Source organism: Oryctolagus cuniculus, chromosome 11 (genome assembly GCF_051225735.1).
Source record: "Oryctolagus cuniculus isolate XC-2025 breed Fujian yellow rabbit chromosome 11, ASM5122573v1, whole genome shotgun sequence".
Classification (NCBI taxonomy): domain Eukaryota; kingdom Metazoa; phylum Chordata; class Mammalia; order Lagomorpha; family Leporidae; genus Oryctolagus; species Oryctolagus cuniculus.
The window spans coordinates 97,246,178-97,272,393 of NC_142877.1; the positions used below are offsets into that span (position 1 = coordinate 97,246,178).

Genomic DNA, 26,216 nt, shown 5'->3' on the forward strand with positions numbered 1-26,216 from the left:
GGCTGTTGGAGGCACTTGGGGAATAAACCAGTGGATGGGAGATCTCTGTCTGTCTGTCCCTGACTACTTCTCTCTGCATTTCAAATAAATATAAATGAATATTATTGTCAAGTTCATGGGAAAATTGTATTAAAAGATAAGTTTATTTTGTTGTAAACATTTTGAAACCCATGCATAGTTTTTTCATAACATGCATTTTTGTAAAAGATTTATTTATTTATTTGAAAGTCAGAGTTACACAGAGAGAGAAGGAGAAGCAGAGAGAGAGAGAGAGGTCTTCCTTCCGCTGGTTCACTCCCCAGTTGGCCACAATGGCCGGAGCTGCACCCATCTGAAGCCAGGAGCCAGGAGCTTCTTCCAGATTTCCCACGCAGGTGCAAGGGCACAAGGACTTGGGCCATCTTCTACTGCTCTCCCAGGCCATAGCAGAGAGCTGAATTGGAAATGGAGCAGCCAGGTCTCAACCCAGCGCCCATATGGGATGCCAACACTGCAGGTGGCAGCTTTACCCGCTACACCACAGTGCCAGCTGCCATAGCATGCATTTTTAAAAGATCTCCCAGACATCTGAAAACTTTTACCCCAAGTCTGCCTCTCCTCTCTGTGTGTCCCATCTCAGCGTGTGGTAGCTATGGTAATTCTATCACGTGTTTGTTCACCCAACTCTTCCACATCCACATCCTGCACTTCCAGTCCTGCCCCTTGTTCCTTTTAGGGGTAACCTGAGCCTGTGGAGTTCTTCCCACGTCCACTGTCCCATCCTAGCCCAGGCCTCCATCCTGTCTTGACCATCTCTTCATACCGTTGGCTCTCCAGTTCTAGGCTACTGGAGTATTCTATACTTCTCCTGGGGTAGAAGCTCTTTCAGCATGAAGACTCTAGATGTTTGGTTTGCTAAAATATCCAATATCTCATGCAATACTTTGCATATTTTAGGAGCTTAATGAACATTTATGAGGATAAATAAATAGAATGATTACAATTACATAAAACCTATGTATGTAAGAACTGGAAGGAAATGGGGAAATTTAGACGAGTTTTTAAAAACTTTCTGATAATTTTGTTGTATTGTTTGGTTAATGAATTCAATTTAAGACGTGGATATGTACAAGATCGTGTATGATATGATTGTGTGCTGTGCTGAGTGGGACAGACACACACTCCGGCCTGAGGAAGTTAGCGTGAGTGAGCGCTCAGCTGTTGGTTCAAGGTCAGCAGGTAGCAGTGGTTTGGGTTCCCAGCCCAAGTCCCCTGGAGTGAACTGGCTATCAGGCCGGGTAAAGTTGACCTGGATGAACTTGCTTTCTTCCAGCATGACTCTATGGCCTGGAAACAGAATGTTTTGAAAATGGAAAGACGAGGGTGACTCCTAGGATGTAGAACAGACTTGGCCAACTTATTAGAGAATCAGGGAGGCCGGAAAGTCCTCGGTGGCAGTGCAGGGAGTCTGGGTGGAGGCCAGAACCTTAACAGAAGGTGAACACCTGCCAGGCTGTTCACAGCCCCTCAGGAGGCTCCCACCTCCTCCACCCCCGCGCCAGGTCCTCGTCATGCACCTGACACAATGGGAATTATTAGTGAAGAATTGTAAGCGTAGAGGCATGTCTTTCTGAATGGGGGGGCCTGACTGCCTTATCCTTTGGGTTAAAAAATTTCTCTAGGGGACATTTCAAGACCTTCAAGTGTTCCTCATAGACACACACATGCACACACACACACACACACTCCTCCAGATTCTGATCATATGCTTGACCACAAGCAAAAACTTGACCAATTTTGCAAGCAGTTTTCATAGGCCGCTTTCTTGAATTACTGTGTAGGAGCATTCACGATAAGAAAGAGGAGGAGCAGGTGTTTGGGCCAGAGGTCAAGATGCCCATTAGGACTCCCATGTGCCACACTGGAGTGCTTGGGTTTGCGTGCTGCCTCTACTTCTCCTTCTGGCTTCCTGCTCACACACACGCTAAGAGACAGTTCAAGTGGTTGGGTCTCTGCTACCCATGTGGGAGACCTGGATTGAGTTCTGGGTGCCTGGCTTCAACCTGGCATCTGGGCAGTAAGCCAGTGGATGGATAATAACCTCTTTCCTCCTCCTCTCTCTCTTTCTGTCCCCCCATCACTCTGCCTTTCAGATAAATAAAAATAAAAGAAATAAGTCAAATAAACAGGCTTTAAAAAGGAATGAAAGAGGTGTATCTTAACAGCCAGGAGTTTGAGGCACTTACTTTGAAATAAACCCTGGATCCAAGAGAAAAAATGAAAATGAAATCATGTGTTTGGACGGGAGTACTTGATATCCTAAAGATATAAATATTTTTAAAATTAATGCACAGATGAGTGTTTAGCACAATTGCAGTTAGACTCACAGTCTCCTCACCCCTTGGAGGAAATGGTTTCCAAGCTCCTATGGGTGAGTCATAGCTGGCAACTATGGAGAACACTGTGAAGATGAGGAGGGAGCGAGTGCTTATCAGATGTGGAGTGCGGTTAGTCACAGTAGTAAGAGCTTGATGACATCGGAATAGATCAAGAGATTATGGGAACAGAGCAGAGTTCAGAAGTAGATTCCAACTACATGGTAATATGATGTCTGGCAGAAATGATACTTTCGTTCAGTAGGAAAAAGAGGGAGGGTTTTTTTGGCTTTGTTTTTGTTTTTAGTAAATGATTATGACAAAGCTGATTAACCATCTGGATAAAAATTAAGTTGGACTCTTATCTCACACTGCATGTAAAAATAAATTCCAGATGGATTAAAGATTTAAGTTTAAAAAGTAAAACAATAAAGACAGTGGAAGAATTTTATATGTGCCTGTGGGAAGTGCTTATAGCCAAGACGAGAAGCCCTGTATTTGATTACATAAAAACATACTGTGCAAGGGTAAAAGATACCACAAACCAAAGTTACAAGACAAATAGTAGATTAGGAGAAAATATGTATCAGGAATGTGACAGATAAGGATTAATATCGGCACTATGCAGAGAGCCCTTAAAAATTGATAAGCAAAGCACACCCAAAGCAGAAATACGGTCAAAGAACAGAAATATGAGAGTCACAAAAGAACAAAACCAGATGGCCAACACAACAGCTGTTTCTTTCCGTTGGCTGTGCCGTGCAAGTCTTCTTGTGGCAGGTCAGAGGGGAGCTCCCGGGGGCTCCATGGATGGGGCCGATGCAGACACCGTCATCCGTCACCTGTGTCTTCCTCCCTGCAGACTACAGTGACCGTGCTGGGGAGCTCCTCCCCCAGACACTCGCAGTGCGTGGTGAGGAACCTGGATAGTGGCAAGGACCTGTGCCGCGGGAGGAGTCCTGCAAACCGGCCGTGTACCTGCACCATCCCCACCAGGCCGACCTACAGAGGTATGTGGCTCCCGGCCTCCTGCGCCGCCGAGGTCATGGATGCAGGAGAACCTCCTGAGTGGCCCAAGGAAGCAGGCTGAGTCACAGAGCCTTGGGATCCCCTCCTCCTGGGGACGTCCCCACGTTCCTCCTGGTGCCTGCTTGCCTCTGCTCTGCCCCCTGCTTTGAGTCTTTCGGGTCCCTTGAGCCCGGAGAAGGATGGAAAGAGGGAGGGTCTTTGGATAGGAGAGTGCAGTCAGGACAGACCTCACCTAGCTGACAGCATCTAAATGGTCCACACAAACCAGAGATTTGAAAAGCAGGGGATGTCCTGGGTGAGATGAGAAAGTAGAAAAGCCGGGGACCTATCAGCTTACGTCGGTGGCATTGGTTCACTCATACATGAAGTATTACGTAAGCATCATTGTGTACAAGGCACTCTGCCGCATGCTGGGGAGAGTGACACACAGCAAACCTGAGCTCTTCCTTGCTCACTGTGGGTGTAGCCTGTTGGGGTAGAAGTAAGTAGGCAGCTCACTACAGTGCGGGTGTAGATGCAGAGAGCACCTGGTACCCTGGGAAGCCCAAGAAAAAGATACCTGGGGATGGGGGAGGGGCACGGCAGCTGCCGGGAGGAAGTGACGTCCAAGCAAGACTGGTGTAAGAGAGCGGGGCCAGACAGAGAGGAGAGGGACGTGTATTCTTGGCAGAGACCAACGTGCCTGATATCCAGGAAAGCAAAGCTTAGAAAAACTAGGAGAGGCTCTATAGGGGTAACGCAAAGGGAATGGGAGTGATGGAAAATGGATTCCAAAGAAGGCAGCCGGGGCGGGGGGCAATGCAGGGCCTCACGAGCCGTGGAGCCTATCCTGGGAGCTGTAAGGAGGCACGGTGAGGTTGCAGGTTGAGACCTGGCACAACCCGATTTTCTGTGCAGGAGGCACAGCTGTGTGTGGTCTCTCCTGCCGGAACTGCACACTAATCACACTTCAGTAAGAAAACTCGGGCTGCCACAAAGTCAGGCCAACTTCTTGTTTTGTCAAGACCTTTAATTTGAACAGTATCACCTACCATCCCCAGTAATCATGAAAGAAGGGACTAACACATGTTCATAACAGCTCTGCTCCCTGGAAGGAAGCGGATTTGAAAGGTGCTGCTCTGGCTACAGCGTGTGAACCTGCCCCTGTGCAGTTGGTGTGTGGGGAGCATGGCAGCCCACGAGATCCTGGACCCATCTCAGCCTGAGGTCAGGAGCCAGGAACTCCATCCTGGTCTCCCATGTGGGTAGCAGGGGCCCAAGCACTCGAGCCATCTTCTGCTGCCTTCCCAGGCGCGGTGGCAGGTGGCTGGATGCTAGGCGGAGCAGCCGGGACTTGAACTGGCACTCCGATACGGGATGCCAGCATCACACGTGATGGCCTAACCTGCTGTGCCACAATGCCGGGCCCTAGGTAAATATTTTTAGAGAGGATTTTCCTGAAGGTGCAGAATTTCCTTTGAACATGCTGGTTTTCCCATCCTTGCTCGGTGACTTGTTTTATTCCTATGCTTGGCCAATTACAAGCTGAGATAGTGATCCCAGGGAGAGTATGAGATGTAAATGGGCTGTAAAATGGCTTTTTCCCAGTGATTATCCGTGGGAGGCTTGGAACTAGCTTTGGGTTCAGTCTGTTCGGAGCCTGGTGCCGTGCACTTTGACTGCCTGATGGGAACGGCCCATGGGGAAGGAACCACATACCGATCGAAATGTTAGCGAGCAGCTGGCATGCTTGCGTGCTCTATGCCGAGAGGGCAATGTGGGTTATATTTTTAACACTTACTGCTATGCTCGACAAGGACAGGAACCCACCGTAAATGCCTCTTCGCCCCCTCTGCTCCAGATGTTCTGGCTGTCAGCGTGACGTTCTCCTTCGGTTCTTGGAATTTGTCAGAAAGATTCAACTTTACCAACTGCTCATCCTTAAGAGAGTAAGACTGTATTTGAAATGTAAATATTCTCTGGTTGCTTGTAATTTATTTGTTTCATGCCTCAGTTTCCTAAAGAACTCTTTGGTGGAGCGGAACTTTCCAAAATGCCTTGGAGCGTGGCCTTGCGGGAGCCGGAGGAGCCCCTAGGCTCCTGCCCTAACATGTTTGCTGGGGCAGCTTCAGTGGTGGTCCCAGCAGGGAGAAGGGGCAGACTGGAAGGAAGTGCCCCCCCCACTTAGAACTGCCCCACTGCCCTGAGGGAGGGGTGCACCTTGCTCTGAGCCCTAATGCAGAAAGGAGACAGAGACGCGTGTCTCAGATCCCTGATGTTCCATTTGGAAGAGGGATGGAGGTTTCCATGGAAACATCAGCCGCTGTACAACCAGTGGGTCTGTCGTTCCCTCCTCGATACAATGGGCTGGCTCTGTGAGTGTCTTTAGGCCTGGCCTGGGGCCATTGTTATCTATGAGGAAAATAAATTCCATCTCCAGACAGTTGGGAGGCCATTCTAGAATTCATTTTTTCTCATGGAGGCACTTTGAGAGGGGCCGGCTCAGCCCGGGTCCGTGATTTCTAAGAAACGGAGTGCGTTTAGAGAGGAAGAAGATGACACTCAATACAGAAAACCTCAGAGTTCATACAAATAGGAAACAAGAGGGAGATGTAAGTAGAAGTTTACAAGGGGACTTCAGAAGTTCGTGGAAAGTACATGCGGTGAAAAACATAGATTTCAGGCCTTTTTAGTACCAAAATAAACATCTTTTCATTCTGTTTTTCCATGAACGGTTTGAAGTAGCCTCGCATAGCTCAAAGAAAGCTCGAAGACAATGTGTGTGTGTCCCTGAGCTTCAGAGGCTTCCAGGAAGGGAGTGACAGCCCCAGGTGCCACCATAGTGCGCTCATTAAGAACCAGACCCTCGGACCCAGCTCCCCGCCCCGCCCCGCCCCGCCCAACCCAGTGCCCATTCCACAGGGACGGCTTCCTGTTAGAAAATCACACCTGAGGAGTAGGTTAAGCATGCAAATTGCACACCTGCTTCTGGCTCACTCAGGTGCCGAGTAAACGCAGATGAGAATCTGTGGTTTTCCCCCGCGGAGCTGTGATGTCTATGCACCGTCGCAGAATTCCTCAGTATTTCTTGAGGAATATGAGAGTAGTTTAAAAAGTTCATGGAAAGATGGACTTAAAGGATGGGTTTATTTCGGCACGCAAAAAATTTTCAAACCCATGCACAGTTCTTTTTCATAATGTGCATTCTCTGTGAACTTTTCGAAGACCCTTTGCATGCATAGATTTCAAAATTTTTGGTACCAAAATAAGCTTATCTTTCTTTCCATTGTGCATGGACTTAGTGAAGTCCCTTTTTTTTTTTTTTTAATTTTTGACAGGCAGAGTGGACAGTGAGAGAGAGACACACAGAGAAAGGTCTTCCTTTGCCGTTGGTTCACCCTCCAATGGCCGCCGCAACCGCGCTGATCCGAAGGCAGGAGCCAGGTGCTTCTCCTGGTCTCCCATGGGGTGCAGGGCCCAAGGACTTAGGCCATCCTCCACTGCACTCCCTGGCCACAGCAGAGAGCTGGCCTGGAGGAGGGGCAACCAGGACAGAATCCGGCGCCCTGACTGGGACTAGAATCCAGTGTGCTGGTGCCGCAAGGCAGAGGATTAGCCTAGTGAGCTGCAGCGCTGGCCAGTGAAGTCCCTTTGATTATAAAACATGAGCTGGGTCCCCTCACCCTGCCCTAGTCCTCCTGACTGTCCCCACAGAGACTTCCTGTGGTCTTCCCTTGCAATGTTTCCAGCCCAGCCCAGGTTGCCCTTGTTACCATTTCTTTTCTTTTCTTTTTTTTTTTTTTTATTTTTGACAGGCAGAGTGGACAGTGAGAGAGAGAGACAGAGAGAGAAAGGTCTTCCTTTGCCGTTGGTTCACCCTCCAATGGCCGCCGCTGCAGCCGGCGCACCGCGCTGATCCGATGGCAGGAGCCAGGATCCAGGTGCTTTTCCTGGTCTCCCATGGGGTGCAGGGCCCAAGCACCTGGGCCATCCTCCACTGCACTCCCTGGCCATAGCAGAGAGCTGGCCTGGAAGAGGGGCAAGCGGGACAGAATCCGGCACCCCAACCAGGACTAGAACCCGGTGTGCCGGCGCCGCAAGGTGGAGGATTAGCCTATTGAACCACGGCGCCGGCTCCATTTCTTTTCTTTTAATTTTTTTTATATATTTATGTAACTTAGAGGCAGAGAGAAAGTGACAGAGAGATCTCCCATCTGCTGATTCCCTCTGCAAATGCCTACAACCGGTGGGGTTGACCCAGGCCAAAGGCAGGGCCTGGGAACTCCATCCAGGCCTCCTACATGGGTGGCAGGAACCCAAGTCCTTGAGCCATCCCTGCCACTTCCTTGGGTACACATTAGCAGGAAGATGTTATTGGAAGTGGAGCCGGGACTTGAACCCCAGGCACTCTGATGCACGTTGTGGGTGTCCCAAGCAATATGACACCGCCCCATCATTCCTTCTTTAACTTAGATTATTCTAATGTGTGTTTTCAAGTCCTCCACAGTTAGCCATGCAAAGTAGATTATTTGAACTCTTCCTTAATTTGAATATAAAGCAAACAGGAGCACTGCAGTCCCTCTGTTTGCCAGGTAGCGCTTTTTGTCTCCTATCTTGCAGGCAGTGGGCAGTGTGACTGCTGTGGGATTGAGGGCTTGCTGACATGGGGGTGGAAGCAGGGAGAGAGGGATCAGTCTTCAGAGAGACTCACCTGAGGCCAGACAAATAGCAGAACCCATTCAGAACCCGATTCAGTGGGTTTCTGTTATCTGGGACCAGCAGGTGACCCACGTTTCCATGGCAACACCCCTGCAGGTGTGAGGCCAGTCATCAACCCTGAGGGCGGCGTCCCAGCGCAGGGCACAAAGTCGGTGCTCTCTGCCCAGTCTCAAAGCACTGCCCTTGCTCCCCATGGTTCGTCCCGCCCATCCGGGGATTGTTTTTATCATCCTTTTAATGCTTGCACGCCGAATCACAGAGGGAGATTCTAGAACAGGAACGCTTTCCTAAAAATATGGGAAATTAAGTTGGTTTTCTGTGTTGCCAGATGTCCAGTGTGCGTTGGAACCGGCTGCACGTGGTGTAAGAGTGGGCGAAAGTGCATCCACCCCTTCACAGCCTGTGACCCTTCTGACTATGAGAGAAACCAGGTACAGTGAGCTTTTTGGTATTACAGGGTCTAGCCAGAAATAAACATCTGTGCCTCCCCCGCCCCACCTCTGTCTTCCGTGTGTGTTTTGCACCCTGAGTTTCCCACCTGCTCGGAGGTTGAAGACACGGTCTGCGTTTCAGGAGCTCTGTCCGGCTGCTGTTGAGACGTCACCCACCACGCCAGGAGGAGGAAGACTCGGGGAGGGCAGAAATAGCAGCACCAACCCAGGCTTTCAGGTCAGCCCCGCTCTCACGGCCATCACAAAACAAAAACCCTCTCAGTGGCGGCCACAGTTCCTCCTCCTTTGGGTCCCTTTAAGAAAAACTGCCAATTTCGCTCTCTTCCCAAATTCCCTTTTTCGCCTGTGGTTTTTAACCAAGTTGTACCTAATTGACTCAATACATCAACTGCACGGTCACATAAAAGAAATTAAAAACTCTGTAATGATGAAAAATGATGGTGTCTCGGGAGGAGTGACATTGTAAAGGTGACTTTGTGGCTCACTCTGGGAAAGTTTAGAGGGAAGTCCAGTGGCGGGTTGCGGGGGTGGGGGTGGGGGGTTTCAATTCCAGCCACATATGGGGGACTGCAGAAAGCTTATGGGAAAATGGAATTGAAAGATCAATTTATTTCAGTGCAAAACTTCTGAAATCTCTGAGTAGCTTTTTCATGATAGACATCGTCCACGAATTGTTGGAAGACCATGTGCATGAGTGCAGAGCTTGATAGCGTGGCCACGTGTTTGGGGGGTTTTGTGTATGGCCGAAGTCCATGCAAACTAGCTTCAATTAGGTTATTTTTCTTAGTTTCCTATAGGTAATCTAACATAGTCATTAACTATGCTAAAGCACAGAGTTGTTCTAAATATGTACAAGGGTTCTGCACAAAAAAAAAATCTAGAAAATGCATGCTATGAGAAAACAAGGTATAGGTTTTGAATTTTTTGCACTGAAATAAACTTAATTCTTCTTTTTTTTTTTTTTTAAAGATTTATTTATTTAGTTTCAAGTCAGAGTTACATAGAGAGAGGAGGCAGAGAAATAGAGAGGTCTTCCAAGCGCTGGTTCACTCCCCAACTGGCTGCAATGGCCAGAGCTGCGCCGATCCGAAGCCAGGAGCCAGGAGCTTTCTTCCGGCTCTCCCCATGTGGGTGCAGGGGCCCAAGGACTTGGGCCATCTTCTACTGCTTTCTCAGGCCATAGCAGGGAGCAGGATCGAAAGTGGAGCAGCCGGGACTTGAACCAGCACCTATATGGGATGCCTGCATTGCAGGTGGCGGCTTTACCTGCTACGCCACAGCCAGCCCCTAAACTTAACTCTTAATGCCGTGAACATTTATGGTATGGGCAGAACCTAAGTGGCTCTGCTTAGTGCACAGCCAAGCACTTGACTTCACTCAGTGGATAGAAGTACACTGAGCATCTAAATGGGGTGAAAAACAAACAAAAATGGGCCAAGATCCTGCTCTCATTAACCTAGAAGTCTAGTAGGAGCAGACAAATTAAAAGCAGCCGCATTAAAAAAAAAAAAAAAGCCCAGTTTGCTATTCATGACTAATCTGTGGCTTTGACTTATCCATTTGCTGCTATTTAAGGTCAAGTGCCAATATAAATAAGTAGCAGATTTTTTTTAATCATTACTGAAAAGTTGACTGTAACTTTAGGTGAATTAAGTAACTGGCAGAGAGAATGTGAATCAAAATGGATTATGAACTTAATTAAAGGCATTAGAAAAGCTTGGTGTGCCAATATCTTGAGACTGTAAAGTCTTGGAGATTTTATTAAGCACTGGGCTACTTTTCTACTCCTGCTGGTTGGTGAGACAAGACAAAATGACAGAGACTTGGATCAGGGAAACAGTGGCTTCTTCAGGATTCAACTTTGCTGTCTTTTCAGCTGTTTAAAATGTTGGTAACATACACATGGAGTTTGTCGTCTGCACCATTTTGACGTGTACAGTTTGGTGGTGCTGGGTACGTTCACCACGTGTGCAGCCACTCTCCAGAACTCCTCCATCTCACAACACTGAGATGCTGTACTCGTTACGTTGTAATTGCTCATCCTCCTTTTCCCCAGCTCCTGCCAGCAGCCAATCCAATTCATGTGTCTGTGACTCTCACTCCTCTGGGCACCGTGTTTTTCTTCTGCTGATGGCTCATTGCACTTAGCATCATGTTCTCAAGGTTCTTCTATATGGTAGCCTGGGTCAGAATGCCCTGTCTTCATAGGCTCCCAGTGTGTGTGTGTGTGTGTGTGTGTGTGGGTGTGGGTGTGGGTGTGTGTAACGCATTTTGGTTATCCATTTAGTCATCAGTGGACACTTGGGTTTGTTTCCGCATGTTGGCTATTGAGGATAGTGCTGCTGTGAACATGGGAATACAACCATCTCTTTGAGACTCTGCCTTCAATTCTGTTGGGTATATGCCCAGAAGTGGAGTTTCTGGATCATGTGGTAATTCTATTTTTAAGTTTTTTGAGGAACCACTACAGTGTTTTCCATATTGGCTGTGCCATTTCAGCATTCCCTCCAACTGTGCATAAAGCCTCCGGTTTCTCCGCATCCTTGCCAATACTTGCTATTTTCTGGTTGTAATTTTTTTTATTGTAGCATCCTAATAGTTGTGAGGTGGTATCTCATCATAGTTTGGATTTGCATTTCTCTAACCATTAGTGATGTTGAGCATCCTTTCATATGCTAGCTGGCCATTTGTATATCTTCTTTGGAGAAATGCCTTAGCTCATGTTTTAGTGACTTGGTCTTGTTGTTGAGTATCAGGAGTTCTTTATATATTCTGGATATCAGCCACTTATCAGATGTCTCATTTGCAAATATTTTTTCCATTCCATAGGTTTCCTTTTTACTCTGCTGATTGTTTGAGGCACAGAAGTTTTTCATTTCGATGCCTGTGCTTTTGGTGTCTGATCCAAGACATCATTGCCAACTCCAGCGTCGTGAAGCTTTTCCAATGCCTTGTTTTCTTCTAACAGTGCTATAGTTTTAACTCTTCCGTTTAGATCTTTGATCCATTTTGAGTTTATTTTTGTTTATGGCATGAGGAAAGGGCCTATTCCCCATTCCTTGTTTTTTTATTTGAGAGGGAGAGCGGGAGGGAGAGAAAGGGTGGCAGGAAGAGAGAAGGAGCTCCCAGGAACTGATTCACTCCTCAAATGCTTGCAGCAGCTAGGATTGGGCCAGGCTGAAGTCAGGAGCCAGGAACTGAATCCGGGTCTCCCACATGCATGCCAGGGACCCAGTGATTTGAACCATCGCTGCCTTGCAGGGTCTGCATTGACAGGAATCTGGAGTCAGGATCCAGATCCATGGATCAAGCCCAGGTTCTCCGACGTGGGACTGGAGCATCCTTACTGGTGTTGCAGAAGCCAGGCCAAATGCCTGGTGCCCCATTCATTCTTAGCAGTTTTTCCAATACCATTTGTCAAAAAGAGTGTTCTCTTCCCCATTGAATGGTATTGGTTCCCTTGTAGAAAATCATTTGACCGTAGGTAGGTGAGTTTATTTCTGGGTATTCTTTCTGCTCCATTGGTCCATACATCTGTCTTTATGTCAGTACTGCATTCTTTGATTATTGCAGCTTTGTAAATAATTTTGAAATCAGGAATTATTGAGTCTTCCACCTTTGTTCTTTTTCAAGATTGTTTTGGTAAAAGTTAAACTTCTAATTTTGAGATAATTGTAGATTCACATATAGTTGCAAGAAAATAGTATGTATATCTTTTATCTAGTTTCTTCCAATAGTAACATTTTACAAAATCATAGCACAGGATCACACCCGGGATATTAACATTGACTACAATGAAGATACCAAACAGCTCTGTGGTCACAAGGCTCCTGGTGCGGCCTTCCTGTAGCCCCACCTACTTCCTGCATCCCTCTCACTCCCCATCCATGATACCAGGCAACCACTAATCTGTCTCGGCATCTTGTCATTCCAAGAATTTGACACAAATGGAGTCATCCATATATGCCCTTTGAGGGACTGGCTCTTTAAAATAAAATTATTTACTTGAAAGAGGGAGAGAGGGAGAGAGAGAGAGAGAGAGAGAGAGAGAGAGAGAGAATCTTCTGTCTACTGATTCACTCCCCAGATGGCCACAATGGCCAGGGCTGGGCCAGGCCAAAACCAGGAGCCAGGAGCTTCATCCGAATCTCTACAAGGATGACAGGGCCCCAGATACTTGGGCCATTTTCCTTTCTTTTCCCAGGCCATTAGCAGGGAGCTGGTTTGGAGGTGGAGCAGCCAGGACATGAACCAACACCCACATGGGATGCAGGTGTCTCAAGCTGCTGCTTTATCTGCTATGCTACAATGCCAGTCCCTGCAATTGGCTTTTTAAACCCAACATATTCTCTGGAAATTCACTCCAGTTCTTTTATGTATCAATAATTCATTTCTTTTTATTGCTGAAATGGGGTGGAAGCGTTTGAAACTTCTTTTACTTTAAGGGAAACAATAATGAATTCCCTACATCTTGGTTTCCTGTATTATCTTCCTGTGCCTTTTGAACTCTGACTCTGTGTGGTGAAAAGAATTGGGGTCACCAAGAGAGAAAGAGGAGGCTAAAAATAAACAAAAGCCCAGAGCTGTCTTGGGTGCTTTTAGGTGGATAAACCTTCAAAGTTTAGAGAAAGAAGTTTTGTTGGTACTGAAATATTTTCCTAAATGGATGACTCAGCAGCATTGCAGTTTGGGCTGATAGAGGGAGGGACAGGAGGGATTTCTCGTGCTCTGGGAAACACTGCTCTCTCTCACTGTCGTGGTTTCTGTGTTGAGTCCTTTTCCGAAGCACCAACCCCTTTGCAGCTCTTTTCCTAGCTGGGAAGCCACTGAGAGCTTTCCTTTCATGTGTCGCCCCCATTGCGCATGTGCCCAGTGCTTCCTGTGTGCTGGGCACTGGTGAGGGTGCAGGCACCGCCGGGGGCTCCATGATCCGGAGCCCGGGTCGATGCTTCATGCGGGTATTTGTTGTGCATCTATTAGATACTGGTCATGATGAGTTCCAGCGGGTCCATGAAGAGGACACAAATGAATCAGGCGTCTCTCTGGTCATCATTTTCCAGAACTGTATCCATGAATACGCCCGTAGCAACACAAGGTAAAAAAAGATTACCAGAGGCAAAGCACCAGAACGTGTATAACCCCAGAGGACTTTTCTGTGCCCAGAGTTTGATCTTAGTCCACCCTGTTTATTTAAGCCCACTGCCTGACAGTTAAAAACACTTCATCAGTGTGGTTGGTTAAGTCTTTGATTGACGGGTGGATTGATTGATGGAGATGGCATGTCAGTTCACCATTGAGGGAGGAGAAGCGTCCAGACACATGGAGACTGAGAAGCAGGTGTCCTAAGCAACAGTGTGACAGGAGGCAGAAAATTCCAGGGCACCCATTCCTGGAAACCCTAGATAATTCAATTTGGCTGCAGCAGAAGACGCAAGACATTAAAGCACACATGATTGAAATGGCCCCGGGGTTTTGACTTTATCCTTCAGTGGCAATGGAGCGCTGTTCAAGACATTTAAGGTCTCTATTTGCTCATCCAAGGACGTGGCACTGAGGAAGTAGGGGTCTCAGTTCATTCCCAGCTGGACAATCGCCTGGAAGGGTCTTCCCGACTCTTAGACCCCTCCCCTCCCCAGACCCAGACACATAGGCTGTCATTTTCCCAGTGGGGAGGCTTCCTTGAGGGAGAGCGTGACCGAAATAAGGAAGGGAGCTCCAAATTCTGCGCTGGATCTTGGAGGAGGAGTGGTCTCGCTGCAAAGGCCAGTGTCCGTCCTCCCACACGTAGGAGTGTTGAAGAGGTCTCACCCTTCCCCAGTCCCTTCCTCCGTTTCCATTTCTTCCAGTCTTCCACCTGGCGCTTCACCTGCTCAGGGCGTAGACGGCTGCCCCCTCTCTCCTGCTTTCAAACAAGGCTTGGAAAGGTCCCTGATGGGATGTCGTTCCGATACTCAGTATTCCTCGGAATATGCGTCTTGCTCAGAGGGGGAAGGAAGCCGTACAAAGCCACACGCCTGCTCTCAAGGCGCTGACAAACTTTCTTTCTGTCTTCCTCTTCCTCCATCACTTTTGAGCTTGCATTTGAATTTCCCATAGGCAATCCGAATGGACTGTTTCAGAGACCTTGCCTCCAGAAGTGAAATTAAATTTTGTAAATGTTATTTTATTTACTTTTAGAAATTAACATAAAGAAGACAGATTTAATGTAGCGCATAGATAGAATTCTAAGAATACGATGATACTTCCTCACTCTCTCCCTCCCTCCCTCCCTCTCTCCCACCTTCCCTCCTGCTTCCTTCATTCCTTTCTTTTTTAATTTTTATGATGATCTATTTTAAATTTCCTTTATAGTCAAAGGCTTATTGTTCCACTCAATAAAGAGTTCAACAAGTAAAGCTAAGGAAGACCACTATTCCAGCAGGAAATCAGACAAGGACTATAAACAATAGTCAAATCCAGAGATGGTGTCAATTTCACTCACATAAACTAACAAATATTTTATATTCTATATATGAACGACCACAAATCAGCTAAAACGTGATATTTGTCTTTTGGGGTCAAGCTTATTTCATGAAGCACGTTGATTTCCAGTTGCATCCATTTTGTTGCAAAAGTCAGGATTTCATTTGTTTTTATGGCTGAGTACTATTCCATCATGTGTATATACCACAATTTCTTTATCCAGCCTTCAACTGTTGGAATCTGGGTTGCTTCCATAGAACTGAGCGGTGAAAACATGGGAGTATAAGTAACTGTTTAATATGCCAAATTCAAGAAATTAAATTTGACATATGCCTTGTTGAATAACTTCTCTGAGCCTAGGACCGGGCGAGGTGCTGCGGGATTCACCTCCAGTTGACTGCTTACCAGTTCATTCAGAATATGTTTGTTGAGCATCTACTCTGTGCCAGACAGGCAGGCGACATGTGTGCCCACGTGGAGCATTCTTTATAGAATTTACAGGATTTGGGAGGAAGCCTCATTGGCATGAGGCAGTTGAGTGTGCACCACAAAGGCATGAGAAAGAATGCCAGAATGTACTACTTTGAAGAGAGGTAACTAATATTTGTTGGGCCTATGGTCTAACCTGAGCTCATAGTATCTCTTTATTTAAGCTTCATAAAGGACCTATTTGCTGCATTTGATAGACAAGGAGATTTGGGCTTAGACGGATAAGTAGGTAGTAAATGATAAGTGAGAGAGTCAGACCTTGGCAGTCTGATTCCAGGTGTGGCTCCTACCCTACATTGTATGACCGAGGTTAGATAGAAACAATTATAATATAAATGTAAACATAAACAATGTTAAAGCAGCCAGCACTGTGGTAAAATTCTATCTGGAAGGGAGAGGTTGATATTGGCTGCTCTGGGCATGAGGCGATCCCAGTCTACGGCATCTCTGCCACGCCATGTTGGCTGAGACGAAGACCTGCACCCTGACCGGGTCGTCAGGGGAGGACAAGGACAGCCTGGGTGTTTTCGGAGGGAAGGAGGGCTGGGCACCTCCTCCAAGACAGAGAGAGTGAGAGAGGCCTGCAGTGGGGACGTGGTTCCTCGGGAAAGCGGAACACCAGGAGTCTCATGTTCACGTGGAAGCCTGGCCGAGCATGGGAGGCTGAGTAGCTGTTTTAAGTTGGAGTCGGGAGCCGCTGCAGGAGGTGAGCTCAGCCTTCCCGGGTCTTGGAGTTCTGATCCATCCTCCTGGCCAAGAGTGACTCTATCCAGGAGTGGCCCTGGCAGCCCGGCCCTGGGCGCGTAGGCTCCCTCTCCAGTCCCCAGGTCAGAGGACAGGGACTTGATCACCAGCTTAGAGCAAGCACAGCCAATGGCCATCTCCAGGTCTCTGTCCAGCGGCACTGCTAACCCAGAAGTTCCCAGGACCAACCGGAAGTTACCCGAACCGGTGGCTGCTATTTGCCCAGGAGGCCAAGCATCAAATAGATGACCTTTTTATTGCATTTAACGCTGGGCTTGTCTTCTTGCTGTTTCCTTTCCATACCTCACCTCCTTTTACACTGCCCCATCTCCACTGCTGGTTGCCACTCTTCTCAATTTATCCATTTCATTAATGCATCGCTTCCATCCCTTCCCAGTCATTAATAAAGATGTTAAATAATTCTGAACCAGATACCCCCGCAGGGCTCTCCAGGACACTTTCTTTTAATTAGTTGTGCTACCTTTCATCTCTCTTCTGGCCTTTGGTTTCAGATTTCCAGCTGGTTTTGGATCTATGTGACTTTTTATCCAGTCCTGTTTGAACTAATTTCACAAATGAAAATCTGAGAGACGTTTTACCGAGTGTTGATTCAGGCCTAAGCCTACAGAGAGCTTTGTCAGGGTTTGTTTTTTTTTTTTTTTCCTTTTTAAAATAGATTAATAGGGTATGATTCAGTTAATAAACTGAGCCTGCCTAATGCACCTCTTTGCAGCCTTCTCTCCATTCATTGCAGGATTTTCTCCATTAATGTCGTGGTAATTTGAATTGTGTTGATGTCAGACTTCACGGAAGGTACTCCGACTGTCAGGAGTAATCCTCTTAGACCTTTGCAAAGATAACTATTACTTAGTGTGTGCTATTTCTGCTATCTTGTAATGACTTTGTTTTTAAAATAATAATAATAATTGGGTATCCTAGAAATCACTTGATGAACCAGTTACCGATGTGCTTTCTTACTCAAAACAGGCAAGGGACTTAAACATGCCAGGTATCAAAAGCTCATCGCATTTTGTTAACCAATTTAAAACCACGCAGCTATTTAACCATAGCGCTGGAGTCTTTAAAGCGCAACTGGCGGGACGTGAACCGTTCTGAGGTTAATTGCCGAGCGAAGCCGGGCTGTGATGGTTACAGTGGATGGTTTCTGGAGTTGATGCATGGAAATCCTTGGACATAGGGTGAGGGAGGAATGTCCCTGTAGGGCTGCATAAGAAATTGTCTCTTTGAATCAAACTCGATTATGTTTTTAAATTAGCTCTTTCTCTACGTGGAAGCCGGTGGGGCTGGCTGTTTCATGTCAGATCGTGAATTAACTTGATTACAATACAAAAGCACATCTCACAAGTAGACTGTGTGGAGCATTTGGGGGGAACTCATTCTTTACTTTTTGCCTATACTGGATTTTTTTAAAAAGACTCATTTATTTATTTGAAAGACAGAATGCCCAGGGGCGGGGGTAAGAGAAGTGGGGAGGGGGGAAAAGATCATCCATCCTCTGGTTCCCTCCCCAGATGGGACAACAGCCAGAGCTGGGCCAGGCTGAAGCCAGGATCCCGGCTCTCCACCCCTGTCTCCCACATGCGTGGGAGTACTTGGGCCCTCTTGCACTGCCTTCCCAGACATATCAGCAGGACATTAGATCAGAAGTGGAGCAGCCAGAACACAAACAGGCACTCAGAGATGGGATGCTGGTGGCTGAATCCAATATACCCAACACAGCCTCCTGCACTGTACCCTCTCGCAGGAAGCTGTGTTTCTAAGAATACCGGCAGGCACTAGTACAGCTGTAGAGCTGCCCTATTTTTTGTTGTTGCTGTTTTTCACATGTTCTTGCATTGCTGCATGGTTAATACTTAGAGGCACCCTCTGCTAACTCTGACTCACTTCTTAGTCCTCTGATCAAGATTAGGAGAGGTTCCCTTAGCAAACAAAGGCAACTCAGCTAACCTCTTTGGAAGCAGACCCCGCGTGTCACAGGATAGGCCTGGCCACTCCTTTGCGGATGGTCAATGGACACATCTCTAAGGAGGTAAGAGTTGAGAATGAAATCTCCAGAAGCAGCAAGGCTGTCTCAGGAACAAATAAAAAGTTAATAGGACAGCGTGTCAGGTCCTTGGGTCATGTGTGTGGAGCCACTGAAGGAGCAGACATAGTTCCCTTAAAAACCCTTTGTGTAGTCGGCACAAGGCTCGCTCTCTGTCCTCTGCAGAGAGTAGAGAAGTAGCGTTTACTGGGCGTGTTTGAACATTTTTCTTGAGGAGACATCAACGGTATAAATGGAAGAATGAGAAGGACCAGCCAGAGAGAAGAGCAGCCTGGGACTCCTCGTTGACTTGGATATAAATGATGTGCATTGAAGCAAACAAACAGCTACCTGGTCTTCCTAAGGGCGCAGTGGATTCCTCTGGGCAGGGCTGTTCCTACACGGAGCCACACAGTAAATATTTATAGCTGTGCAGGCCCAGCCAGTCAGCATTGCTGCTGTCACACGAAAGTAGCCAGAGACAACAAGGGGACTTCCGGAGCTGGTGCTGGGGCATAGTGGGTTAAAGCCAAAGCCTGCAGCACTGGCATCCCATATGGGCACTGGTTCGAGTCCTGGCTGCTCCACATCTGATCCCGCTCCCTGTGAATGCACCTGGCAAAGCAGCAGAGTATGGCCCAAGTCCATGTGGTTGTTGTGGCCATTTGGGGAGTGAACCAGGGGGTGGAAGATCTCTCTCTGTTTCCCCTTTTCTCTCTCTGGAACTCAACCTTTCAGATAAATAAATCTTTTTTTTTTAAGATGATGTGAATTTTCTATCAATTCTGAAGCCCCTACATATACAAATGAATATTTGCAGATGCTGAAATTTGAATTTCACACGTTTTCGTATGCCATGAAATATTCTTCTTGTGATGTTTTTCACTGGCTGTACCAAAACAGGTCATGAACAGGATCTGGCCCACAGGCTGTAGTTTGCCAACACTTGAGCTAGCACAACATAGATCATTTGTCCCCGCAGTACCTAGTGCTGTCCTGCAGGCCGTGTGGGTGCTCACTTAGCTGTCGCCATGTTAGAGCACAGAGTAAGCCTTTTGCAATCCAACACACACTTGACATTTGCAAGGGATTTATCTTGGAGTCTTTGCTAATCCCCCCATCCCAAGTAGCACTCCAGCGGATAATTTCCCCCATAAAACACAGTCAAGTGTAACAGAATAATTAAAGTGACCCTTTCAGGCCCTCTGTGATTCAATAAATACAGGGCTAAATGTCCTTTACAAAGTGATTAAAATAAATTCTGCCACCGAAATCAATCCTCTGTCGCGTTACATCATTGCTGTGATGACATTAATGATGAATTTACCTTGATCTGCAAAACCAATCCATAGCGCGGATGAGTGACGGTGACAGGGCTACCTACCATCCAGCACCTGTGTTTGCTGAGACGCAGAATGGGAAAACATCCGTTTCAGCAGGGCGGGCAGCCCCTGAAGCCCAGCCAGGCCATTGCCATTAGCATCACACACACAAAGGGGCAGGAACTGCGCGTCACCTCAGGAAGCAGGTGGTAGGCACAAGGTAGAGAGCAGGGAAGCTCCCCCAGAGCCTCAGCATCGTTCTCCTGGGTCTTGTCCTCTACGAGGATGTGTGCAGCATTTACAGTTAGCCAAAGTCCCGTGAGGATGCATCTTTGAGCCTTGGTGTCATTCTCAGATTTCAGGAGTGTGAGTATGAAGTTTACTGGTGCTGAAGATCTGTTGTCCTACTTTATACTAGCAAGAAGCTTAAGATCTTTCATCCCCTATGCTTTTGGTTACATATTGTGGCGGAATCCAGACCTGGAAATGATCTACAAAACAACAAGAGGGTGGGTGCTATGGCTCATCGAGGTAAGCTCCTGATTGGTGCACCTGCTTCCCATATCAGAGCTCCTGGCTCAAGTCCTGGCCATTCTCCTCTGATCCAGCTTTTAGTTAATGCACACCCTGGGAGGCTGTGGATATGGCTCAAGTACCTGAGTCCTTGCCACAAGGAAGACTTGGATTGAGTTCCAGGCTCCTGAATTTGGCCTGGCCCAGTCCTGGCTTTTAGAGGCAATTAGGGAGTAAACCAGTGAGTAAAAGATGCATCTTTCTCTGTCTCTGTCTCTCTGCCTTTCAAATAAATAAGCATTGAGAAAGAAGACCAAAGTGATCAAAATGATAAATGGTAGCACCTGTAGGGGGGGAAACATGAAAGAAATTAGGATTGGTTTTCTTGAAAAGGGAAAATGGTTCTTGCCATCAAATACAGAGGAACTTGGTAAGTCACTGCAGGTGGAGAGGTAAGGTGACATAGTCCTGCTTGAGAGAAGGCTAGGAATCAGGCGACTCCAAAGGAAACAGTTCTTGACCTGCAAAAGCCTATAATCGGGCGGCAAGCAGGAGACCTGGATGTTCACAAGCCATAGAGAAGAAATGGCCCCCACAGTGGGGCCAACAATCTCAAGGTTTTTTGTTTTTTGGTTTTTTTTGTTGTTGTTTTCTCCTGCAGTATACTCCATGGTTCAAATAGCCTAGTGGAAACAAACAAAAATGCAAACGGCTTTCTCGGGGACTGAATTTATTTAGGATGACATTTATTTCAACTTAACGATGCGCCTGTTGTTGGCCCTCTTCAGTGGACCCTTTTCTTTCCCTTCCTCTGGCTCATTTTGTGAGCCTCCAGAGGCTGGGAGGCAGGGAGAATTGTTGAAACTCTAGTGATATCTCACTCTTCGACAGAATGTCAGCCTCTTCAACTGTATTTCCAACTGTCTTGTGAGACAAAGACTAATTGGTCTGACCTCATGCTGTCGCATGTTGAGAGACGTGAATCTCCAGCACTCTCCCTTGAATTCATTGCTTTCATTAAACACTGCCCGCTTGTGTTTGCAAAATGTGATAATTTCCCAGTGATTTCTTCGAGCTGCAGCACATCAACAGATTTTTTTTTGGAAAAATGCCATTTCTTAGCTTTGATCTCGTGTTTTCATCTTTTATTTCCAATAGGTCTTCTACGTTAAATCCATTGAGCCCCAGAAGATATCGACCTTGGGGAAAAGCAACGTGATAGTTACAGGAGCAAACTTCACCCGGGCGTCCAACATCACAATGATCCTGCAAGGAACCAGTACTTGCGATAACGATGTGTGAGTTGAAATACTACTGACTTATCCTTGGGGACACAAAGTGAAAACCTGTGCCAGAGGAATTTCAATATAATCATAACCTTTATATACTCAAATTATTTCCCTGTGGCAAAGTGGGCCAGTTAGTCTGAGATTTTGATATAACAGAATTCCTGTAACTACAACAACTTCTGTTGTTGTTTTTTTAAAGATTTATTTATTCATGTGAAAGACAGAGAGTTATAGAAAGGCAGAGGCAGAGAGAGAATGAATGTGTCTTCCATCCACTGGTTCACTCCCCAAATGGCCGCAAAGGCCCTAGCTGGGCCAATCCAAAGTCAGGAGCCGGAAGCTTCTTCTGGGTCTCCCATGTGGGTGCAGGGACCATCTTCCACTGCTTTCCCGGGCCATTAGCAGAGAACTGGATCAGATGTGGAGCAGCCAGGACTTGAACTGGCACCCATTTGGGGTGCTGACATCCATATGGATACCAGTTTGTCCCAAATAATTTTGCTAGTGCATACATTAGTTGTCAGAGAACAAAACACTCCGACTATGTGAGCAGCGTGCCACATCAGCATTATTTCCCCAAGTCAGCCTCTCAATGGCACTTTGAAGGGAAAAGCTTTAGTCTCTCATGACATCCTTGTGCCAAACCTTACTCCTGGGACCAGCGTTGTTGTGCAGTGGGTTAAACCCCCACCTGCAATGCCAGCCTCTCATACAGGTGCTAGTTTGAGTCCTGGCTGCTCCACTTTCAATGCAGCTCCCAACTAATGCACCTAGGAGAGCAGCAGAAGAGGCCTAAGTACCTGGGCCTCCACCACCCAGGTGGGAGGGCTGGATGGCATTCCAGGCTCCTGGCTTCAGCCTGGCCCAACCATAGCCATTGCAACCATTTGGGGAATGAATCATTGCATATAAGGTTTCATTCTCTCTCTCTCTCTCTCTCTCTCTCTCTCTCACTCTCTGTCTCTCTCTCTCTTACTCTCTCTAATTCTGTCTTTCCAATGGGTAAATAAACCTTACTTAAAAGAAAAAAATTCCCCACCCCCTGCAAAGATGTCACAATAATAACACAACAGAAAATTGGACTTTTCAGCTTGTTAACTTGTATAAGTTTGGGCTAATTTGAAGTAAAAGATGTTCCCGTCTTCACGAAGTCTAACACTGAGCTTATTTCCATCCGGCAAGTGCATTTCAGACAATCTGCTGGAGCGTGATGTCTTGGTTCTTAACCACTACAACAGATTTGTGCAGCATTCTAATCTGCCACGCTTGTTTACCGAAGGTTCTGCTATAATTCGGTTGCTGCGTGTCACTGCCATCCCCGGCCCCTCACTGCAGTAAATTTCGAGTGTCCATGATCTTGAAGACTAAGCCACTCCTCAGTGGCTTGGCTCTGTTCTGCCATTTGCCAGAGTGAGCCAGCACTCATCAGAGGCTGTATGTATGCAACAGAGGTATCTTTGTGCCATTTATCCTGGCTAAATACCTTACTGCAAACACCTTTCATCTTACACGGCAAGATGGTGAAGTTAGACACCTGTGTAGTCACTGAAAGGCAATCAGCCCCACGGGAAAATATGTCGTCTCAGAGCATACCCTGTTTCTGATTCTTTATGCTCTCATTTCAATTCCAAATATGTCTTGCGATAGCGCGGTTATTAAATTAAATGTGAGACCTTTCCGCGCGTAGCATTTCAGTAACCACATCCGTGTGGTGAACCCAAGTTCATGAGCAGCCAACATGAAGCCCAGCTAATCCTCCACCCGAGCCCAAGCCCTAATCCCACACTCTTTTAATATGCTACTTTGTTTTAAAAAAAAATCATTTTGAAGAGAAAACAACACAAGTCTAGTAGCGGGCCGACCTACATTTCCACCTCTCTGCTTCCAAGTTGGAATTTTAATGACCACGCAACTCCCTAGAATCGTGGCTTGAAAATGCATGTGCAAGTGTGGGCGTGAAGAGCTGGAAGTGCCAACAGACGCAAATGCTGTTGTGTCTCCGCGACGCTAAGGTTCCCCGTGGCATAGAGCCTGGAGGGAGTAGTGATGGACTCTCACCCGGCGGACAGGTGCCGCGCGGTGCGCAGGCGCAGCTCACTCCACCTGTTTGCTGGGGTCTCTGTAGACAGCGCATCCAGAGGCAGCCGCGGGTCGCAGAGGGACCACCGCGGACAGCTTTGTTTTCCCTCCCTCTGAGCACCAGGGGCCTCCAGGATGGTCCCAGCTAATTCCCACTCTGGAGGCTCCGCAGGAGGCAGCGGGCCTCGGTGCGGAACGATTTGGAGACCTCTTGGGCTCTTGGTGGCGCTTCTCTGCCCCCTAACCAGCAGAGTCCCCATTTCTGTCTGATGTCGTCCGTGTTTTGTCCCAGTGCTTGTCTGGGACGCCTTTTTTTTAAATGACTATTTATTTGAACATTTCAAAGCTACCCATGAGATGAGAGTAGTAAACCTCTCCGCCTCCCGCCTCTCTGCACCTATGCCCGGCTCTGAAATGGATCAACAGTTTGTCGGTGGGGTTTCATCTCTCTCATCCGCTTTGGGGGGCGGGCGCAGCAAGGTGAGAGGGGCTGGCTGGAGTGACTTGAAAGCACATCCCAGACACCCATCCTTTGACTCTCACAAGTACTTGAGTGTGTGTACATCTAACCAATGAGAACAATGCCATTGTCATTGTCAACAACATTAACCGTAATTCCTTAATGTCATTTAACACCCAGGCCATGTTCCACTGTCTATCCGGGCTGCCTAGAGCGCTTGTTACTTCTCCTTCCTTTTCCACTTCTAAGGGGGATGCAAAGAAAAAGAGAAAAATGTACAGGAGAAAGAGTTCCCCACCCCAGATGAGACCAAGTCAGGTCGGTGGCCCCTGGTTAACCAGCAGTTGCCTGCAGCTCCGCTGATCGACCAGGAAGTGCTGTAGTTCAAGTGGAAATCATAGGCTGGAGCCTTGGGAAATCAACTGTGTGGAGTGTCTGTGCCGCGTACAAATCTTCCCTACTTCTTTCTAGGATCCGGGTGAGCCACGTGCTAAATGACACCCATATGAAATTCTCGCTTCCGTCAAGCCGGAAAGAGATGAAGCACGTGTGTATCCAGTTCGATGGTGGGAACTGCTCTCCCGTGGGACCCCTGTCCTACATCGCCCTCCCGCACTGCTCCCTGCTATTTCCTGCCACCACCTGGATCAGGTACTTCCACGTTCCCAGCGTTTCTCTCCCACTGTGGTTAAGAGTCCTGTGCACAACAGTTGTGGATTTCCCGGAGACCAATGCGGAAGTGAGAGTCTTATTTAAGCGCTTCTCCCAGAATCCCCCTAAGGATTCTTTGCTGGAAGAATGCATGCCTGTCGAGCTGGATGCTTCGCCCGAGCACGGCCAACACTATCAGCATAGCCTGTTTCCCTCTTAGCCGTGGCTACCAGGAAGCTCACGGCTCAAATGTTCCCACAACCATGGTAACTATTAGCCTGGTTTCTAACACACATCTGTCACCCTGCCTACCACGTGTCCCTTGTGCGCCCGATAAAAGGCCTCTTCCTTCTGTCTTTATAACCTCTATGGTAAGCAGGTGCATTTCACAGCTGCTTCCTAAGTGAGGACTGGAGATTCCAAAGGAAACTCCTCCAGAGAAAGCCAACTTTTAAAAAATCTCTCCCTAGTTAATTTAAATTCACATTCAGATTTTGTCCTAGAACCCTATTTTCTTCACCTAACACAGTATGAAGCTAATTTCCAAAACACTCTCACCTAAAGCTACAAAGCCCTGTTTAGAGAAAGAAAAAAAAGAAAACGGAGCAAAATCCCTTGTGACCTTCCGATCTGTAAGATGAAGCGAGAGGTGACTGCTGTGGTTGGCTGGGCCTGCCATACAGAGCACCACAGACTGCGCCCCTTCCACAACGGAAGTGGGCTTCCTCCTAGGAAAGGTGCAGTCAAGGTGGTGGCAGGGTGGTTTCTGTAGAGGCCTCTGGGCCTGGCTCTTAGATGGCTGTCCCCTCCCTGTGTCCTCGCATCGGAATCCCTACTCAGAGGGCCCCGGCCTTGAACTAGAGCCCACTGGGCCCAGCCATCCATCCTCGCTTTACATTAGTCACCTCCTTAAAGTCCCTGTCTCCAACTACAGTCCCCGTCTGAATTACTGGAGGACTGGAGAGGAGGGCCTCCGCCTACAAATGTTGCAGGTGCACAGTTTGGTTCGGCCCGTGACAGTGGCGTCGGGAACACCGAAATCTCAAAACCAAGGCTCTCACATGCCACTGCCCCCCGCTCTGGGGCTAACTCTGTCCTATAAATGAAGTCAGATGTTGGTGCAGCACTCGCTGCATGTCTGGTGTGTTCCATCTGTGGACTGGGTCTGCTCTCATGGCAAGCCCAAGGGCTCCACTCTGGGCTGTCCCTTTGGTAGAGGAGGAAACAGAGGCCCAGAGAAGGTTCAGACAGGCTGCCCCAGGTGCGAGGCAGTGTGTCGTGGCCTGAGCCAGCACCACAGTGCCCTGCTTTGTTATGACCTCAGAGGCTCCTTACTGCGATGTTCCGAGCCTTGGGCGCTGTGCTCGGAGCAAGGATGTGGCCCTGCAGTCTGGCCATCAGCAGGACAACTTGGCTTGGTTTTCTAGTGAAGTCCAGAGCTTGGCAGGAAGTCAGCTCTGCCCTGCTCCCTTGCAGCTGGGGGCTGGGGGTGGCGAGTGTCCAATGCCCTGCGCCTGTTCTCTCTGCCCTACACGATTCACCTGCTCATGCCTACCTCCTGGTCTTGTCATCAGGGGACTGGCCATCCCTTGGACCTAACATGCCCCGGGCTCCTGTCCTCTAGAACGAA

The 26,216-nt window shown here is 47.7% G+C and overlaps 1 protein-coding gene across 2 annotated transcripts in view; it reads left to right on the top strand.

Moving 5' to 3' along the window:
- PLXNC1 (plexin C1) overlaps positions 1–26,216 on the top strand; it is a 158,728-nt gene that overhangs the window by 72,347 nt on the left and 60,165 nt on the right. For both annotated transcript variants that reach the window (XM_008256886.5, XM_089308756.1), the window contains exons 6-11: positions 3,217–3,364; positions 5,224–5,311; positions 8,410–8,512; positions 8,655–8,750; positions 21,266–21,405; positions 24,407–24,586. In XM_008256886.5, the coding sequence (XP_008255108.5) occupies positions 3,217–3,364; positions 5,224–5,311; positions 8,410–8,512; positions 8,655–8,750; positions 21,266–21,405; positions 24,407–24,586 (755 nt within the window). The remainder of the gene's footprint in view (positions 1–3,216; positions 3,365–5,223; positions 5,312–8,409; positions 8,513–8,654; positions 8,751–21,265; positions 21,406–24,406; positions 24,587–26,216) is intronic.